Genomic DNA, 20,140 nt, shown 5'->3' on the forward strand with positions numbered 1-20,140 from the left:
CCATATGGCAGTGGTTTCCAACAAAGGGAGAAGACGCAGAAAAACGGAGGGCTTCCTCCTTAGGCGGTTTCCAAGCTCACACCTGGAGCCCCAGGGAACACTTGCACAGAAACAACTGTGCGTTGTTTCCAGTGAATCTTGGAATGAGCCACCCTAAATACACAGCCAGCCCCAAACCCAAATGGTTGCCACACAGGTGCCAGAGTTGGACCACAGGATTTGAATCCTGGCCCTTTGGGCTTTGGGCAAGTTCCTTAACCTCTGTGTACTTTTATTCTGCCATCAGTAAAACACGGGTAATAATGGGCCCTACTTCATGGGGCCGCTGTGGGAGGATGGAGTGCAGGGCACAGTGCCTGGTGCACGGGGAGTGCTGAGATGCTGATTACTATAATGACGACTGTTATCATCATCTACAGAAGCCTGGGTCGGCTTCCCTTCTCCCAGAACTTACTGTACCCTCAACAGCCATATGTCCTGCTGGCAAGGAGTCTCTGCAGTCTTTCTTATTTCTTTTTTAAGGTTCCTCTGTGTGTCTGAAGGTCCTTAGATAGGTACTCCTCCTTCATGATTTGTGGGTGCTTCAGACTGGAGGAGGCAGTGTGACGTCACAGCGAGAAAAACAGTCTACAATTCAGGGCATCCAAGTCCAGTAGGGGCTCTTTTGCTAATTAGTTTTGCGAAACCTTGGGGGAAATGACTTCTCAGAGAGCCTTAGTTTATTCATCAATCAAATGGGAACGATGACAGCAGCCTTGCTCATATCACTGAATCGTGTTGACAGTCAAATGATACAATTAATGTAAATGGAAACACTATTAAAAGGATTAAGCTCAGAACCGATATTCGATTTTGCTGGTTAGACTGGTGGTGTCCAGAAGCACAAGCCAGAATGAAGTTATTCTGGTCAGGCAGGAGGTGGCAGGGCATGACTCTGTGGCAGCCATGTCTGCTGTCACACGGTAGGGCTGCTGTCATCAGAGAAGGCAGCCCCCCCCCCCCCCCCGGGGTTCCTTAGGTGGGGATCTGGTCAGGCTACCTAGAGTGAATGTTTCAAGACAGCTGTGGAGGGACAGGGATGGAGAGTGGGGAGGGTGCATGGGAAAGTGCCAAGAGCGGGGTCATGGTGACACAGAGCTGCACTAACTCCGTCCAGTTTCATATATACTTCGTACCATTTAAATAAACGAGTGCACCGCTTTTGCAATCACACTCCTTCACGTGCAGTAAAAGAATGGCATGCCACACCCCGCCCCCGCCGCCCCTGCCAAACACACACTAAGTCAGTATGTTCAAGTTCAAGGTTTAGTAACAATGACAGGAGGAAAAAGCCCTAAGTCAGAGGAATTTCCCAGGTGGGCTCTGAAACCTGACACTGTTCTGAGATAAGTGGTAGCCCTAAAAGGGCCCACCTAAGAAACTACCTTGATAAAACAAGTATATCTGAATTGCCACTGACATGAGAAATAATAACCCTCATTGATTAAACACCATGTGCCAAGCACTCTGCAGGCTCTCTATCTGTTTATATATTTACTCTCTAATCTTTACACAAAATGTTGGTTATTATCCCCATTGTATGAACTAGGAAACGGAGGTCTAGAGGGGTTCAGCATTCCCAAGGTCACAAAGCAAGTGGATCTGGAATTTCAGAAGATGTGTCTGGATCCCAAGTCCATGTCATCAGCACTCTCAGCTTCCACTTTTCAACCCTCTCCATGCCCCTCCCGCCAAGTCCCAACTCTTTCTGGGAGGACAAAAGACTCCAAGAGAGGGAGGTGGAGTGAGAAAGACACCTTCGATGAGGTAGAGATGCCCAAACTCAAAGAATAAGGAAATCTTGCCCTGCTCAAGCCTCCAGCCCAACCCTCCTAGCCCAGCAGCCTCCAGGAGGCCGGTCTGTCACTATTGCCCATTACTGCTCTGTTAAAATTCCAGCCCTCAGTTGTCATGTGTCCTCCCCTGCTACTGGGATCTGAGAGTAAAACAGGAGTTGTTGGGAGTAGTAGCAAAATCTAACCCGGAATGGAACAAGGCAGACCCTGGGCACACGGCATGACTTAGTGCTGTGGGCCTCAGCTCCTTACTGCGCCTGGACAACTGTCCATCTGCCTGGGCCCAATGCCCTGCCCAGGGCAGGGGTTCTCGGACTGTCTCCCATATGCCAGGGCTGTCACTCAGGAGCTCCCAGGTGGTGGAGGCCCAGGCTAAGTAGGGTATGGGCCACCAACAAAGTCGTTTCCCAATTTTTCAATTAAACTGGGACAATGCCAGCACTAATGTTGGCTGACTGTCCCTGCCAGGGAAGGCTTAAACACTACCCTTACCAGCCTCCTTGCAAGGAGAACCTTGGCATGCAGTTCTGTGGCAACTCAGGGCTTCTATCTCTGGGGAGAAAAAAGGAGATGCCTCTCAGAAGATTCCTGGGGCCCTTATCAAAGACAAGGGGCAGGAGGCAAGAATGTCCCCTCACTCTCACCCCTCCAATGACACATACCCCAGGCCCAAGTCCTACTTACCCTCTCTGCCTCATTCAGCCTCCTCCTTGCAACACCAGGGGAGGCTCCGTTCCAGGCTGCAGAGGGAAGGTAAACTCCAGCGTCCCAAATTGCGCATAAGTCAATCAACCTGTCTCAAGCAAGCACAAAGGAGAACCCCAGGGTTACTCTAAGAAAGGAAAAAAGGAAAAAAAAAAAAAAAAAAAAAGGCTTTGTGGTTTGCAGCTTGCTCATTCACTGGGGAAATTACATCTTTGCCCACATCCATTTGTAAAGTTTTGCACAGCATAACACCATCTTTGTTCAAAGAAGTTCAAAGCACTCTGGAAAAAAAAAAAAAAGATCTGATCCTGCAAGGGTGATTGTCTCTCTCATCTGTAAGATCATTTCTTAGTGCCCTGACACCACAGTCTAATTGCTGATTCCCTATTCACCCCAAGAAGTTCAGCCGTATCTCGAAGAATCTCTCCTACACCAGGGGAGAATTTACCCATAATCATCTCATTAATGTTTTAGCTTCCTAGGAGAACTATGTTTTTCTTCCCTGTCTACAGATAAGCAAACCAAGTTCACCATAAATAAATCCATAACATATTGAAAGGGGATCCAATTTTAAGGTCAGGAGATGCGAATTTTAAATCCTAGCTTGTTTTGTCATTTAGAGTAGGACACTTCTCTACATGTGATTCAATTTCTTAAACTTTAACATGGGGAGAAGGCATGGCAGAGTGGATCAGATCATTAGTTAGTGGGGGATCAGATCATTAGTTAGTGGGGTTCAAGTCCAGTTCTGAACAATCGTATAACCTTTCTAGGTAGTGATAACATATTCCATTGAGACATTTGTTATAACATTAAAATGTATCTGCAGGAGGCTGGGCATGTTGGCTCACACCTGTAATCCCAGCACTTTGGGAGGCCGAGGAGGACAGACCACTTAAGGTCAGGAGTTCGAAATCAGCACGGCCAACATGGTGAAACCCTGTGCCTACTAAAAATACAAAAATTAGCCAGGCACACCTGTAGTCCCAGCTACTTGGGAGGCAGAGGCAGGAGAATGACTTGAACCCGGGAGGCAGCGGTTGTAGTGAGCCAAGATCGTGCAACTGCACTCCAGCCTGGGCAACAGAGTGAGACTCCATCTCCCTCACCAAAAAATTGTCTGCAGGAAATGGTGTAATCCACCCTTTTAGAGGTGAATGTGGCAATAGCTATCTAAATAAGTATGCATTTACTCTGACCCAAAATCCCAATTCCAGGAATCTATTCAAAATATATCCTATATGCCCATAATCTCCAAGGTTCTCATTAAGTGAAAAACACATGATAGAAAATAATGTTTAATATGCTACCATTTATTTAGGAAAGAGAGGAGGAATGCAAAAATATATATGCATTTGCTTATATTTTTTTAAAAAGGCAATAAAATGATGAAGCATAAAATGCGTTTTAAAAGACCTACAGGGGCCAGGCGCAGTGGCTCACGCCTGTAATTCCAGCACTTTGGGAGGCTGAGGCAGGCGATTTCCTGAGCTCAGGAGTTTGAGACCACCCTGGGCAACATGGTGAAACTCTGTCTCCACTAAAATACAAAAAATTAGCCAGGTGTGGTGGCTCACACCTGTAATCCCAGCTACTTGGGAGGCTGAGGCATTAAAATTGCTTGAATTCGGGTGGCAGAGGTTACAGTGTGCCAAGATCATGCCATTGCACTCCAGCCTGGGCAACAGAGCGAGACTCTGTCTCAAAAAACAAAAACAAAACAAAACAAACAAAAAAACAAAACACACACACACAAACACAAACACAAACAAAAACAAAAAAACACCCTACAGAGAGAGGGAGACATGAAGTGCAGGGGACAGACAGAAGCTGGACTGTGAATAGACTTTGTTACATGGATTTGCTTTGGACTATGTAATTATTTGACATAATTACAAAACATAATTAAAAAATTTCGAAGAGGTCGGGCACGGTGGCTCATGCCTGTAATCCCAGCACTTTGGGAGGTCAAGGTTGGTGGATCACTTGAGGTCAGGAGTTCGAGACCAGCCTGACCAACATGGTGAAACCCTGTCCTTACTAAAAATGCAAAAATTAGCCGGGTATCATGGTGGGCACCTGTAATCCCAGCTGCTCAGGAGGCTGAGGCATGAGAATCGCTTGAACCTGGGAGGCGGGGGTTGCAGTGAGCTAAGATCACACCACTGTACTCCAGTCTGGGTGACAGGGCAAGACCTTATGTCAAAAAAAAAAAAAAAAGTTTCAAAGAATTATGTAAAAATGAATATAAAATGAAACAAATGAACCTTTGAGTCCAGTTGGTTGGCATACTACACATAGATTAAAACACTAGTAATTTGACTGTGTATCCTTATCAGTGGTGTCCAATCTTTTGGCTTCCCTGTGCCACCCTGGAAAAAGAATTGTCTTGGGCCACACATAGAATACATTAACACTAAAAGGAGTTAAAGTAACTTGCAAAAAAACTCATGTTTTGAGAAAGTGTATGAATTTGTATTGAGCTACATTCAAAGCCATCCTGGACTCCATGTGGCCTGTGGGCTGGACAAGCTTGCCTTAGATGGATGTACCACAAAGATAAAAAGAACTGCCCTATGTCCCACAAGAAATCCTAAACTGTTTTCAATAATCATATTATTGATGGTACTATAATATTATTACTGTGAGACTTTTATATGTTCATTGTGAATAAATCAAATGAGTACTACGGTTGATCTTGCTTGGAAACAAGATTTGCTGGTTGAAAGGAGATACAAAAGTAAGATTGATGAGATTGGGTACAAATTCTGTAGTCTTGGCTGTGAACTGGGAGTATCAGTATGTCCTTCAAATGTTTTAGGTTAATCACACACACATGTGTGCATGCACATTTCCTAGCTCTGTTCACTGTAAGGCCTAGAAACAATGACCATCCTAGTAGGAATGAGCACCTCTAGCAATCAGATTATAAATTCTAAATACCATTCCCCGAGGAGGAGTTGGGCCTCCTTGGAGAAATGACTGACTCCAAATTTGATGTCACAAACATACAAGATAAGCTTAGAACATCCTGTCATACCAAAAAAGCAAACAGAGTGTCAAAGACTACGAGAGTCATGTCAGAAGGACTCAGAAACCAAGAAGAATAAGGTTTCCCTGGTCAAGTTGAGCATCAATAAAGATAATAACTGCAACAGGGAGAAATATAACAAATGTGTTTAAATCTATGAATTCCTAATAATATTTTTAAATAATCCTAAATAAGCCATTAGTCACATTTGAAGGATGTCAGGGAAATGCCTCGCTATTTTGAAAACTGTTTAACAAAAGAAAGGGGGAAGTGGGTAGGGGCATAGCTGAAACAAGATTGACCTTATATTGATAATTATTGACAAGGATGATGGATACATAAGTTTCATTATATTATTCTCTCCTCTTCCATAAAACATTTTCAAAGTAAAAAATATTTTAAGTGATAGAACAGGTGAAGAAATAGGAAATCATTGGAATGTTAATTCTTGGAACTCTTCTGAACGACCGACATTATAGACATTCAATCCTAACAGTAATCCAGTATCACATGATATTGATATTATTATTATTTTAGAGATGAGGCCTTGCTCTGACACTCAGGCTGGAGTACAGTGGCACGATCACAGCTCACTGCGGCCTTGACCTCCGGGACTTCAGTGATCCTCCCACTTCAGCCTCCCAAGTAGCTGGGCCCATAGGTATGTGTCACCACGCTTGGCTAATTTTGTTTATTTTTTGTAGAGATCAGGTCTCACTATGTTGCCCAGGTTGGATTTGAACTGAGCTCAAGCAATTCTCCTACCTTGGCTTCCAAGTACTGGGATTATAGGCATGTGCCACCATGCCCAGCCTGATATGGATATTATTATCTCCAGTTTACACCTGAGGAAATAGGTGTAAAGAATCCATGTGATGCTGGGCACAGTGACTCATGCCTGTAATCCCAGCACCTTGGGAGGCTGAGACAGGTGGATGGCTTGAGCCCAGGGGTTCAAGACCAGCCTGGACAATATGGCAAAATCTTGTTTCTACAAAAAAAAAAAAAAACCGAAAAAGAATTCATGTAAGTCAAACCCACATGTTCTTATCTCAAAGGCCCACTATTCCACAGTTGCCGCTCCAATACCCTCATTGATATATCTGGGTTAATAAAAACTTCCTTACCTATATGAGAGTGTCAGGGACTGCAATGAGATAACACAGAGGAGAGTACTCAGAAAACAAAATCTCCATACAAATATTTTATTGCCGTTTAAAAATTAGAGATCAGATCTACCTATAGGATTACTGTGGAGATCAAATGAGGGCTGTGATTTGAGGATAGATCGACAGATATATAGACAGATAGACAGACAGATAATCCTTAAAGATGAATGAAGTTGCAATTACCACCATTGCTTTAATCATCAGTCATAGGACTTTAGGGTTGGTTAAAAGTGAAACTTAGAATCCAGGAAATAGACTGTCCCTCTGACTGAGGCATAGGAAGGTTCCAGGAAGGATACCTGATACTCCAGGGAGGACTAGGGACCAAGAAGGTACCTGATATCCTGTAGCCTGCAAGAAGAGCAGCTCTGGGTCACAGCAAGGCAGAGATCACGGTCAGTTTGCTAGGCCCTTGGGCGCTGTCCCTAGATTCCCGAAGGTCAGATGAAGCAGCCACACTGCAGACACCTGCTGGGTTCCTCTGAATGAGGTCTGGGCTGGAAGCGAGGAGAGTAGGTGTGGAAGACACTCACCAGCAACAAAGGCAGGATCCAGCATGTTGGACTGATGACAGGGAGTGTCTGGGGTTGCTAACCAGCTCCAACACTTCTCTCTTTCAGCATTCATATCTTAATGTATGTCTGGGGATTCTTTACAGATCTTTCCTTAGCAAATGGTTATTCTCAGACTGTCCTTCCCTCTGCCACAAAGGATAAGCTGGTCCGGGGATCTCTTATACTTTCTCATCTTAGAATTCCATAATTCCATAAGGGCATATTTCTAAAGAAGCACACAATCAAAATTCTCCTGACTCGTGGTTCATGTGCCTCTACCCCATGAATATTTAGTCTGCGCTCAGGGCACAAAGATCATTCTGTCTCTGTCTCTCGGGATTCTTACTTAAGCATTTAAAAAATTATTTTATTTACTTTTTAAATAGCTAATCCCTGCACATGATATGAAACTCAAATGATACAAAAGTATACACAGTATACTTTTGAGATGAGCCTAGAACATCCTCCTCTCAACCCTGTCCCACAGCTTCCCAAGCTCCATTCATCCCGTCCCTGGCCAATCACATTTACTAGTTTCTTGTGTACTCTCCCAGAGAGTCAATGCAGACACATATACATATACATGTATTTTTAACAATTCTAGCATACTATATATATTTTCCCCTACCTTGCTTTTTGCCATTAACAAATATCTTACATATTTTTCTATATTTGTTCATATAAAACGCCTTATTATTATTACTATTATTTATTATTATTTATTTGAGACAGAATCTCGCTCTGTTGCCCAGGCTGGAGTGCAGTGGTGCTATCTTGGCTCACTGCAAGCTCCGGCTCCCAGGTTCACACCCATTCTCCTGCCTCAGTCTCCCGAGTAGCTGGGACTACAGGTGCCCGCCACCATGCCTGGCTAAGTTTTTTTGTATTTTTAGTAGAGACGGGGTTTCACCATGTTAGCCAGGATGGTCTCGATCTCCTGACCTCATGATCCACCCATCTTGGCCTCCCAAAGTGCTGGGATTACAGGTGTGAGCCACTGTGCCCGGCCTGCCTTGTTATTTTAACAGCTCCGTGGTATTCCACTGTATAAACATATCATAATTTATTTACCAATAGGCATTTAGTTTGCTTGTAATCATTCCATATGGGAAATTGCTGCAATACATATCTTTGGGTAAATGTGATTCTTATATTTGCAAGACCGTTTTTCAAATAAATTATTGGATAATAATTTATCCAAAGATATTGCGGTCAAGTTGCTCTCCATGAATGTAGTGACAGTTTACACTACCACCAGCAATGTATGAGAGTTCCTGTTTCCCATTCCTTCTCCAATATGTTGTGTTGTTAATCTTTTTGATCTCTGACAATCTGACACACAGAAATTGGTATCTCCTTTGTGGTTTTCTTACTATGAGTAAGACTGAGTATTTTCATTTTACCGTATTAGTCCATTCTCACACTGCCATAAAGAACTGCCCAAGACTGGGTAATTTATAAACGAAAGAGGTTTAATTGATTCACAGTTCAGCATGGCTGGGGATGCCTTGGAAACTCACAATCATGGTGGAAAGGGAAGCAAGCAAACATGTCCTTCTTCACATGGCGGCAGGAGAGACAAGAATGAGAGCTGAGTGAAGGCAGAAGCCCCTTATAAAACCATCAGATCTTGTGAGAACTTACCATCATGAGAATAGCATGGAGGAAACTGCCCCCATGATTCAATTACCTCCCACCAGGTCCCTCCCACCACATGTGGGGATTATAGGAACTACAATTCAAGATGAGATTTGGGTGGAGACACTGCCAAACCATATCAATTTCAATATTCCTATTATTTGCCCATTTCTCTACTGGGCAGTTGGTTGATTCTCATCAGTTTGAAGGAACTTTTATTAGGAAATGCCTTCCCTATAAGAGGGGCTGCAAATTGACCACATCATTATTTTTATCCTGACTTTATCTGTGGTGTTTTTATTATGCATGAAATTTTTTTCATAGTTGATTGGATCTTTTCTATTTCACTATATTTTGTGTCATATTTACACCTTCTTTTTTTCAAGATTATTTTTATGTTTCCATGTTTTTATTTAACATTTCTATGGTTTAATTTTTTTCTTTTTTCTTTTTTATTGGAGACAGGGTCTTGCTCTGTTGCCCAGGCTGGAGTGTAGTGGCATGATCATGACTCACTGCAGCCTTAACCTCCTTGACCTCCCAGGCTCAAGTGATCCTCCCACCTCCCATCTCAGCCTCCCAAGTAGCTGGGACCACAAGCACTGGGCCCAAAGTGCACACATGGCTAATTTTTTAATTTTTTGTAAAGACAGGGTGTCACCATGTTGCCCAGGCTGGTAATTGTGCTTCAATCTTAATCCATCTAGAACTTACTTTGAAATCATGTGAAGAAGGGATCTAACTGTATATTAGATGGTGATGATCCTAACCTCATTTATTTAAAAATTTACCTTTTATTCTATGGTTTGAAATGTCATCTTCAATCATACACAGTACTAAATTCTCCTATGTGTTTGGGTCTATTTCTGGACTTTATCTTCCACTCATCTGTTTATCCCTTCATGTGCGGGTATCACACCATATTAATTACTGTAGTTTTATAATTGAGTTTATAGTCTTAAAAATTTTTCTGTTTACTCTTGCTTGTCAATTTTTTCACAGATTTCTCTAGAATCAGACTTTTTCTTTCTTAAAGAAAATCAAATGGTATTTTTATTGGAGCCATATTAAAATTATAAATTAACTTAGAATTGACATTTATGATGTTGACTCTAAGAATGTGATATGAATTTTAATTTGTTCAAATTTTCTTTGCTTTTCATTTTAAAATTTTATTGTACAAATTATGAACATTTTTGTTATGTTTATTACTATGCATTTGATTGTTCATTAAGCTATTTTAAATAATTATTGCATACTAATTTTGAATCCTACCATATTGAAAGTTATTTTTCTATTTTTAAATTTAAATAAACATTTTTGAGACAGGGTCTTGCTCTGTCATTCAGGCTGGAGTGCAGTAGCATGATGACAGCGTACTGCAGCCTCAATCTCCAGGGCCTAAGTGACCCTTCCATCTCAGCCTCCCCAGTGGCTGAGATTATAGGCACATGCCACCATGCTCAGCTAATTTTTAAATTATTATTATTATTTTAGAGACAGGGTCTCTAGACTATGTTTCCTAGGCTGGTCTCAAACTCCTGGGCTCAAGTGATCCTCCTACCTCAGCCTCTCAAAGTGTTGGGATTATAGGCATGAGCCTTTGTACCTAGACCACAGGTTTTTTTTTAATTTTAATTTTAATTTTTACAGATGGAGCCTTGCTCTGTTACTCAGGCTGGAGTGCAGTGGCGTGAACATAGTTCACTGCTGCATCGAATCCCAGGGCTCAAAAAGTCCTCCTGCCTCAGCCTCCTGAGCAGCTGGGACTACAGATGCATGCCACCACATCAACGAATTTATTCTTAGTTATAGTTTTAGAGATGGGGTCTTGCTATGTTGCCCAGGCTGGTCTTGAATTCTTGGCCTCAGCTAATCTGCCTGCTTCAGATACCTGAGTAGCTGGGATCACAGGCATGAGCCACCATGCCTGGCTTGAATGTGATTTCTAAATAACCCATAATTCAAAGAGAAAGTTTCAATTAAAATAAAAAGTACATTGAACTGAACAAAAATGAGAATACAACATATCAAAATCTGAGGGACACAGCTAAAGCACTGCTCAGAGTGAAGTTTATAGCACTAAATCCACACATTAGAAAACAGGAAACACTTCAAATCAGTCATCTAAGGTCCCACCTTGAGAAACTAGTAAAAGAAGAGCCAACCTCCCACCCCAAAACCTAAAAGCAAGCAGAAGGAAGGAAATAATAAAGAGCAGAAATCAATAAAAGAGAGAACAAACACAATAGGAAAAAAATCAATGAAACAAGCTGCTTCTTTGAAAAAATCGATTCAATTGACAATCCTTTAGCAAAAACGAAAAACAAAAAAATAGGAATGATTCAATTATCATTCTCAAGAATGAATGAGGGATGTCACTATAGCCCCTGCAGACAACAAAAGGGCTATGTGAAACTACCATGAAAACTCTACGCACAGAACTTTTAAAGCTTAGGTGAAAAGAACCAAGTTCTCAAAAAACACGAACTACCACATTTCCCAATATGTAATAGCTAATCTGAATTGCTTTATAATTAAGAAAATGAAATAAATAATTTAAAAACATTCAAAAAAGGAAAACTTCAGGCCAGATGGTTTCTCTAGAGAATTCTACCAAATTATTAAAGAAGAATTAACACCCCAATTCAATAAAATCTCTTTTATAGAAGAGGAGAAACACTTTCTAATTACTTTTATGAAGTTAGTGTTACCCTTATACCAAAACCAGACATAGATCATCCAAAATTTTAAAAAGAAGATGAAACTATAAACCAATAAATCTCTCACAGATACAGACACAAAAATCCTTAACAGACCAGGTGAGGTGGTACCTGCCTGTAGTCACAGCTACTTGGGGGGCTGAGGCATGAGGATTGCTTTAGGCCAGGGGTTCCAGACCAGCCTGGGCAATATCTTGAGACCTCCGTTTCTTAATAAAAAGTTAAAATGTTAACGTTCATTTTTAAAAAAAAAAAATCCTTAACAAAATATAAGCAAACAGAATTCAGCGATAAATAAAAAGAATTATACACCATGACCAAATGTGGTTCATTCCAGGGTTGCAAGGTTGGTTCTATATTCTAAAATCCATCAGCATAATCTACCATACTAATAGGCTAATTAAGAAAAATTGCACAATCATGTCAATCAATGCAGAGAAAGTATCTGACAAATTTAAACACTCATTCATTTTTTTTAAAACCCAGAGAAAGAGGAATTAAGAGACATTTTCTCAGTGTGATTTTTTTTTAAAATGTATAGAAAATACACAGGTAACATTATACTTGATGGGGAAAGACCAAATGCTTTCTTTCTAAGATTAACAATAAGGCAAGGATGTCTGCTTTCACCACACTTATTCAACATAGTGCTGAAAATTCTAGCCAATAGAATAAGGCAAGAAAAGGAAATAAAATGCATATAGGCCAGAAAGGAAATAAAACTGTCCCTATATGCAGATAATATGATGGTCTACATAGAAAATCCCAAGAACTGATTAAAAAAATATATCTTGGAACTAATATACAAGGCCAGGCAAAGTGGCTCACCTGTAATACCAGCACTTTGGGAGGCTGGAGGTAGGAGGATAGCTTGAGGTCAGGTGTTCAAGACCAGCCTGGACAATATAGCAAGACCCACTCTCTACAAAAAAAATTTAAAAAGATTTTAAGGGAGCTAGGACTGCAGGAGCAACTTGGCACATCCAGATGCAAGCCTGGATGTGGTGTCTTGCGCCTGAAGTTCTAGCTACTCAGGAGTCTGGGGTGGAAGGATCCCTTGAGCCCAGGAGTTCAAGGCTGCAGTGAGCTAAGAAGATGCCAAAGAAGGTGCCACTGCGTTCCTGCTTGGGCAACAGAGTAAGCTCTTGCTTCTCAAACTAAAAAAAAAAATTAAACCTAATAAATGAATACATCAAAGTTGCAAGATACAAGACAAACATAAAAATTAATCAACTATCTCTATATGCACATAACAAACATGGAAACAGAAATTTTAAATAAATTACAATCTATAAAAATACTTAGGCATAGAATGAACAAAACATGCATAGGACATGTATGCTAAAACTACACAAAACTGGTTAAAGAAATCAAATATCTACATAAATGGAGAGGCCTACTTTGTTCATAAACTGGAAGACTTCACACAGTAAAGATGCAAATTGTCTCCAAATTGATGGTTTAATGCAATCCTTATTAAAATCCAAACAAAACTTTTAAAAGCTAGACAAAATTATTTTAAAATTTATATGGAAATAGAAGGAACAAGAATAGCTGAAACAAATTCAACAAAGAAGGAAAAACATAGGAGGATCAGTCTACCTGATTTAAAGACTCATTATATAGCCACCGTAACCAAATCTACATGGTACTGGTGAAGGAAGAGACACATATATCAATGGAACATAATAAAAATAAAAATGGACCACACATATACTCAACTGATTTTTGATAAAGATGCAAAAGCAATTCAATGGAGAAAAGATAGTCTTTTCGACAAATGATGCTGAAATAATTGGATATCCTTAGGCAAAAATAAAGAAAGAAAAAAGGAATCTTAACCTAAGTCCTTATACAAAGACAAACTCAAATTGGATGGCTGACTTACACATAAAATGTCAAACTATAAAACTTGTACAATAAAAATAGGAGAAAATTGCTGCAATCTGGAGCTAGGCAAACAATTCTTAAATTTGACACCAAAAGTATAATTCATAGAAGGAAAAATTTATGGACAAACTGAACTTCATTAAAATTAAGCTTTTATCTGTGAAAGATGACAAGTGGGAGAAACCACACATATGACAAAGAACTAGTTCTAGAACTTTCAAAATTCAGCAGTAGAAGCACAAATAATCCAACTAGAACATGGGCACAAGACATAAAAAGACATTTCATCAAAGTAGAAATACAGACAACAAATAAGCAAATAAAAAGGAGTTCAACATCAGCCACTGGGGGAACGCAAATTAAAACCACAATGAGAAAAAAATAGTGAGACATCACTGCACATCTATTGGAATGACTAAATTAAAACAAAATAGTGACAACACCAAAGGCTGGTGCAGACGTGGAGAAATAAGATCACTCATGTGTTGCTGGTAGAAATGTAAAATCGTACAGCGTCTAGAATATGGTTTGGCAGTTTCTTAAATAACTAAACATGTAACTATCATATGACCCAGCAAATATACCTCTGGGCGTTCATCCCAGAAAAATGAAGACTTATGTTCACACAAAAACCTGTACATAAATGTTTATAACAGCTTTATTCATAATAGGCAAAAACTAGAAACAATCCAGGTGTCTTTCAATGAGTGAATGGTTAAACAAACCGTGGTAGATCCACACCATGGAACACTATTTGGCAATAAGAAGGAATGGACTATTGATACTATTGATATATGCAGTAACTTAGATGAATCTCCAGAGAATTATGCTGACTGAAAAAAGCCAATCCCCAAAAGTTACATACTGTGTGACTTTTTATAGCAGAAATGATACATATGATATAAATGATATAGTTATATAGCAGAAATGATAACATTATGGAGAAGGGATTAATGGGTACCAGGGTTTAAGGAAGGGGGAGGTGGTAGTAGGAAATGGGTGTGGACATAAAAGGGCAACCTGAGAAAGCCTTCTGGTGATCCTGATGGTATAATGTCAATACCCTGGTGGTGATATTGTACTACAGTTTTGCAAAATGTTACCAATGGGGGAATCTGGGCAAAGTATAGTGTTATCTGCTACAACTGCATGTGAATCTATAATAATCTCAAAATAAAAAGTTTGATTAAAAACAGTTTTTCGGTTGATTCTTTTTGTATTCCATGTAAATAGTTACATAATCTGTAAACAGTCATAATATATTTTCCTTTCCAATTTTTATACCTTATATTTTTCTCTTGGCAGAATCAATTTAATGTTAGTTAAAGCAAAAACAAATTAGGAAAACAAATCTACTACCATATAAAGTAATACAAACTGGATGAAAATATTGTAAAAATATAGTCTCAGACCGGGCATGGTGGCTCATGCCTATAATTCCAGCACCTTGGGAGGCCAAAGAGGGCAGATTGAGAACCTAGGAGCTTGAGACCAGCCTGGACAACACGGTGAAACCCTGTCTCTACCAAAAATACAAAAATTTGCCAGGCATAGTGGTGTGTGCCTGTAGTCCCAGCTGCTTGGGAGGCTGAAGCAGGAGAATCAATCACTTGAGCCCAGGTGGTCAGGGCTGCAGTGAGCCATGGTTGCACCACTGCACTCTGGCTGTAGTGACAGAGTGAGACTCTGTCTCAAAAACAAACAAAAAAACCAAAAACCCATACATACATACATACACACACACACACACACTTATTCTCATTATGTGTTAGCAAGTATTATAGATTCTAAAAACTAAAACACTTTCCCAGGTATATTTAAAAACCATTTCTCCTCAGAATAAATTGCCCAAATACTAAGTGTCATGAGGGTCCAATAATGACATTTCCAAGAAAGGAGATGTGTTAACCTTCCTTGATAACTTCTTTTGCTAAGTGAATCTCACATTCAGCTAAAACGGGTACTTATTTCAGTATAACTGGACCTGCATTCTGAAGCCATTAGCAAGAGGAGAAGCTTTTGAAATGCAAGGGAGTTGAACGATTCTCTCTGGAAAGTTCAAAACAGATGTAAGCACTCTCATCAATTAGACCAGTCCAAACAGGACAGTAAGCAATGTGGAGAGCCAATATCGTTGCAAGGTGCCAGAGTGATTGTTGGTGACACCGGGAAACTCAGGGTCGAGCAAGCATCTGAAGGTATGGATGCCTGCCCCACAGTGAGGGGGCAGGGAGGGCTAGTCCACACTGGGGGAGTCTAAGACAGCCGTTTGAGAGACATTGCTAAGAGAGTGAAAACACAAGCCTCAGATTGAAAGAAAATATTTGATATCCTGATAAAGGGCTTGTTACATAATATATTTAGAAATTCTCAGTGGAATAGTAAGGAAACAAACAATCTAATAAAAATGAGCAAAAGATCATTTTGCTAAACAGACACTTCATCGAAGATGATATATGTATGGCAAACAAACACAAAATGATGCTCAATGCAGAAATGTGAATTAAAACCACAATGAGGTACCATTATACACATGTTAGAATGGCTAAACAACAAACAAACAAACCCCTCATAATCCCAAGTCCTAGTGAGGATGTACAGCCACTGGAACTCACATAGAGTTCCAGTGAGAATAAAAAATGGTACATCCACTTTGGAAAGCAGTTTGGCAGTTTCTTCAAAAGTTACACATACAGTTGCCATATGACCTGGGATTCCTACTTCTGGTATGTACTCCAGAGAAATGAAAATATGCATGTATGTCCACACAAAAATCTACATGAGAATATTTATAGCAGCTTATTTATAATTGTCAAAAGCTAGAAACAAGCCATATGTCTGTCAACAGATGAGTAAATAAACCATGGTATGCAATACAATGGAATACTATACAGCAATATAAAGCAATGTTCTACTGATACACGCAGCAAGTTAGAGGCATATCAAATACATGAGGTAAAAGAAGCCAGTCTCAAAAGGTGACATACTGTAGGACCTCATTTATATGACATTCTAGAAAATGCAAACCCCAGGGACAGAATAAAGATGAGTGGTTATCCAGAGCTGGGATTAAGGGGAGAGAATTAACCCAAAAAAGGGTACAAGCAAACTTTCTGGGATGATGGAAATGTTCTGTATCTTGCTTATGGTGGTGGTTACATAACTCTATGTGTCTGGCAAAATTCATAGGACTACACATCTAGCAAAGATGAATTTTGTTCTGTGTAACTTATAATTCAGTAAACCTCATTTGGAAGAAAAAAGCCTTAAGATACATAAAAAGTTAAGTTAAAATCTAGAAGACAATGGAGAAACACACACCTCACGATAGGTTACTATAAAAATATTTTTAAATGTTTTATAAAGAACATTCACAGATTAATAAGAGGATAAACAATCCCACAGACATCTAGGCAGGAGTCAGAGAGGAATACATATGGCTAATAAACACATTGGTGATCTGGGAAATGCAAATGAAGACCATTATCAGATACCAATTTACACTCATCCAATTGGAAAACATTACTAAGTCTAATGATACCAAGTGTTGGAAAAGGATTTCTTACCTGTTGCTTATATATTTCTTATATATTGCAACTACTTTGGGAAAAGTTTTGTATTACCTCTAATGTTGAACATTCACAAACTGATTCAGAAAATCTACTCCTAGATATATACCCATGAGACACTCTTGCACAGGTACAAAAACGTTCCTAGGAGTCCTATTCATCACAGCAGAAACCTAGGAAAAACTCAAAAGTTCAACAGAAAAAAGGATAACGAAACTGTGGTACAGTCAGACAATGAAATATTATATAGAAGTCAAAATGTGAATTAGAATGCTATGCGATAATATAAGCAAAGAGAAAAAAGAAAACAGGATTCAAGATAATAATTACAACAACTCAACAACAAAGAAAGTGAAGGACTTGAATAGATGCTTGTCCAAAGGAGGTATAAAATGGCTAACATACACATAAAAAGATGTTCAAAGTCACTAATCATTAGGGAAATGCAAATCAAAACCACAATGAGATACCTTCTCATATCTATTAGAATGGCTACTATTAAAAAAACAAAACAAAACAAAACAAAACCCAGAAAATAAGTGCTGGAGAGGATGTGAAGTTGGAGCCTTGTGCACTGCTGGTGGGAATGTAAAATGGTGCATCTTCTAAGGAAAACAGCAGGTCAGTTTCTCGAACAATTAAAAACAAGCTAGGTGTGCTAGTGCATACCTGCAGTCCCTGCTACTCAGGAGGCTGAGGCAGGAGGATGACTCGAGCCCAGGAGTTCTAGGCTGTCATGCACTATGACTGCACCACTGCACTCCAGCCTGGGCAACATAGCAGGACCTCATCTCAAAAAAATAATAAGTAATTAAAAATAAAATAAAATAATAACAACTGCTTCTGGTAGTGGAGGAGGCAATGAGGATAAATTGGTGGTACTGGTGGTGGCGAGGGAATCATAAGATTAGACATTTGCTAATTATCAAGGTTCTAGCTTTTGTTGGGGGTGGTAGATTTGTAGATACTTATTATATTATTATAAATAAATAAGCAAACAGATGGGTGGATGGATGAATAGGAAGAAAGGGAGGGAAGAAACAAATAAAAGAGAAAGAAAAAGAGCAGGACCTGCATGGACCAATGATGAGAGTGAGTCATGAACCAACGATTATGATTAACCCAATGCTGTGCACCTGAGCTCTAAAAATAAAAGAAAATCTGTTCCAGTAAGTCAAAGGAAACCTAGATTATCTAAACTGAAAGGGATCTCAGAAATCTCTAATTGGATTCCATCGTTCAATGTCATGTGAAGAGTGGTGCAGAGATAGATAAGAAATGTGAATGAAGCTCAGAGAGGAATGATCTCTTTAAGGTCACAGAGATATCTACATTCTAATCTCTTCACAGCCATGCTTGTCAAAAAAGGCAACAACAGTGAGGGAAAGTTAAGAACAGACATCCATTTCTAGAGTAACCATCCCTTTGAATCCTTCCAACATTCCAACAAGGAAAACACTATTATCCTGATGTTACACATTAGAAATTTGAAGCCTAGGCCAGGCGTAGTGGCTCCTGCCTATATTCCCATCACTTTAGGAGACCGAGATGGGTGGATTACTTGAGCCCAGGAGTTCGAGACCAGCCTGGGCAACACGGCAAAACCCCATTTCTACTAAAAATACAAAAATTAGACAGGCGTGGTGGCATGTGCCTGTAATCTCAGCTACTCGGGAGGCTGAGGCAGGAGGATCACCTGAGGCTGGGAGGCGGAGGCTGTAGTGAGCCAAAATTGCACCACTGCACTCCAGCTTGGGAAACAGAGGGAGACCCTGTCTCAAAACAAACAAACAAACAAACACACACACGAAAAAGTAAAAGAAGAAGAAATCTGAAGCCTAGCGATGTTAAATTACTTCTCCAAGGTTTCTTAGCTAGTGAGTGGCAAAGCCGAAATCAAACCCAGGTCAGTGTTCCCAAGTCTACACTCCTTTTATGCCATGCGGAAACCTAGTTCATGGCAATATAGCAACATTTCAACAATACTTGGTGAATGACCCTGTGGAAGATACAAAGATGTGCAAACGACACAGGGATTTCTTTAAAAAGTTCCCCTTGTGATTATCTCAGAAAACTGCTATAATTCTCAGAAGAAAAATTGGCATAAAAACCATACCGGCTATACTTAGTACATATTCAATATGTCTTTGTTTTAAAATATGCCATGAGTCAGAGACAAATTTGTACCGGTCAACATGACCTGGCCAGAGACATGCTCTGATTTATGAAACACCTCTCTCCAAGGAAGCTGGAGCAGGTAAGTTATAGCAACTGGACCCCCAGTCCTGCAAGTAGGACCTGGGAAGAAAGGAGCCAATGAGAGCCAAGCTCCTGCCTCACATGGAATAGTCGTCTTGGGAAAGATCACAAGCTGATGGACAGGAGGGGATGAGGGGGACACCCCACAAAGGCCCACTCATAATCAGGGATATGGGAGACACCTGGCCTTTGTAGGCAGTACTTTGTTTCCCTACTGGACCTCAGTGATTTCCTCCACAGACCAAGCTAACAAGTGAAAACGGGGATGCAAGGCAGGGAGGTCATCGTTCAGAAGAGACATGACTGTCACACTTGGCCCAGCCACAAACACACCGGGAAGGATCACTCAAACCAAGACGACCACTCTCCACTTTGGAAAGAAGGGTGGAAAAATGAGAGACAAGGCAGTCAGAGCCACTTCTACCCACCACCCTCCTTTTGTCTTGCTCATGCAACCAAATAAATCATTTGTAAGTGCTAAGGACAGAGTATTAAATTTGGTCAAAACTTGTGGGGGCAAGGGGGACTTGGGAATCAGCTAGTCAAATTAGCCCAAAGTAACTGAAGCAAAGACATAATTCTGGTCCTCAGAGACGTCATCAATATGATGGGAGAATGGTATTTTCAATGCTCATATTTTGTTGGCTAAACTCAAAACTCTGGTCAAATCTAACCCTCCACCTACTCTGTGCCTGCATGTGCCACTGGACATGGCTGGGGAAGCACATTCACACATACCTCCCTGCCGTCTGGACTCACTTTTAATT

The 20,140-nt window shown here is 40.2% G+C and overlaps 1 protein-coding gene across 6 annotated transcripts in view; it reads right to left on the bottom strand.

Annotated features, from left to right (window-relative positions):
• The window catches only part of NFASC (neurofascin), a 200,596-nt gene that overhangs the window by 105,309 nt on the left and 75,147 nt on the right, over positions 1 to 20,140 (bottom strand). For all 6 annotated transcript variants that reach the window (XM_025379880.1, XM_025379889.1, XM_025379896.1 and 3 more), the window contains exon 2: positions 2,520 to 2,628. In XM_025379880.1, the coding sequence (XP_025235665.1) occupies positions 2,520 to 2,628 (109 nt within the window). The remainder of the gene's footprint in view (positions 1 to 2,519; positions 2,629 to 20,140) is intronic.

Source organism: Theropithecus gelada, chromosome 1 (assembly GCF_003255815.1).
Source record: "Theropithecus gelada isolate Dixy chromosome 1, Tgel_1.0, whole genome shotgun sequence".
In the NCBI taxonomy this organism is placed as follows: Eukaryota; Metazoa; Chordata; class Mammalia; order Primates; family Cercopithecidae; genus Theropithecus; species Theropithecus gelada.